Consider the following 1534-nt stretch of genomic DNA (forward strand, 5'->3'; position numbering starts at 1 on the left):
CCTTCGACTTGATGATTTCCATTCCTTTGGATATATTCATACCACACTAAGGAATCGTGGCTTTCCTTTACAGGCAGTGGGCACTGGCAGGGTGAAGAATAGATTAGAGGGGTGAGAGACTGAAGGCAGAGAATCCAATCAATAACTATTGCCAAAATCCAGATGAAAGATGAGGACCTGACCTAAGCGAGAAGCAACAAAAATAGAGAGAAGTGAGCAGACATAAAAGAAGTGAGAAGAAGAAATCAACATGACTTGGTTAGTAAGTAGATGTGATGAAGAAGAAAGAGTCAAGGTCAACTGTCTTGAGCAATTGGATGGATGGCTTTGGCATTCATCTAAATAGCCCAAGAGGAGAAACATCAGATATTAGAAGAATACTTAAGTTTTGGACATAAATGATTTGCTGAGCAAGTGAGATGGAAAGTCGAGAATATCTATTAGGCAACTGACTATGTGAACTCAGATCAGAAGAAAAATATAAACTGATTATTCAACTACCATCGATCTACACACACAAGCCTAAAACTTAGGGGTCACCTTTGACACTTTCCTCTCCTTCACCCATATTCAATCTAATACTAAATTTCACTGTATCAAACTTACCTCCCAATACATGCCAAATCTGTCCACTTCTCATCTCCGTGGTCACCACACAAATCCGAGCTTCATGGTTGGTTCCCAATTCTTAATAACAGCTCCCTCTGAACCTAACATTGGGTCCTCAAATATCTTCTCTATGCTATACCACAGTGATGTTTTAAAAACAAAAATGTGATCGACTCCTCCACAACCTCATTCCTACCACAGTTTTAAAACACTTTAGTCACTTTTTATTGCTCTGGTTTAGACTAAACACCAACATGGTCTGCAGGTCCTGGCATGGTCTTGTCTCTGCCTCCTCCTGTAACTCTATCTTTCTAGTCCTTTTCCTTTACTATGCTTAAGCAATGCTGATCTTCTTTAAGTTTCCTGAAGACTCTGTTCTCTCTTTAACTTCATCCTCCCCTCCTTTACCTACTGAGCACTGATGAATCCTACAGATGTTTACCCAAACACAATGACCTTAGAGAGGCCTGTAGTTTTTCTTCAGCCGAGGTCAGATTTATATTATTTATACTCCTTGGGACTATCTTACTTTCAGCGCTATTAACTCATCTGTAGATACAGATTCATATGTGTAGTTATTTGTTTGATCTCTGTGCTCCCCATTAGTGACTAAGAGCCATGAGAGCAAGAACTCTGTCAGTTTTTGCTCAAAATAGTAATTCCAGTGTTTGACACACAGAAGATGCTTTATAAATTTCTGCTAAACAAGTATTGGGCCATCTCCATACAGACAGTAATTCAAGCCATGACAGTGAGTGATATCAACTAGAAAAAAACAAGTGGATTAAGAAGAAAAAGTACCCTAAAAGAGAATGCTAATGAATACCAACATTTAACACACAAAACTGCAGGTAAGTAGGACAAAAACTAAAAATGTCTGGCATCATGGAAACTGAGGAAGTGGGAGTTTCAAGAGGGAAAATGT

General features: G+C 38.9%; 1 protein-coding gene across 1 annotated transcript in view; it reads right to left on the reverse strand.

Annotated features, from left to right (window-relative positions):
• Positions 1-640, reverse strand: part of LOC103602249 (EGF-like and EMI domain-containing protein 1) — a 129400-nt gene extending 128760 nt beyond the window's left edge. The window contains 1 exon segment of the mRNA XM_008586659.1: positions 607-640. Within this exon segment, the coding sequence (XP_008584881.1) occupies positions 607-640 (34 nt within the window).
• Positions 641-1534: the final 894 nt, after the last annotated feature.

Source organism: Galeopterus variegatus, unplaced genomic scaffold, assembly GCF_000696425.1.
Source record: "Galeopterus variegatus unplaced genomic scaffold, G_variegatus-3.0.2 Scaffold4070, whole genome shotgun sequence".
Lineage (NCBI taxonomy): Eukaryota > Metazoa > Chordata > Mammalia > Dermoptera > Cynocephalidae > Galeopterus > Galeopterus variegatus.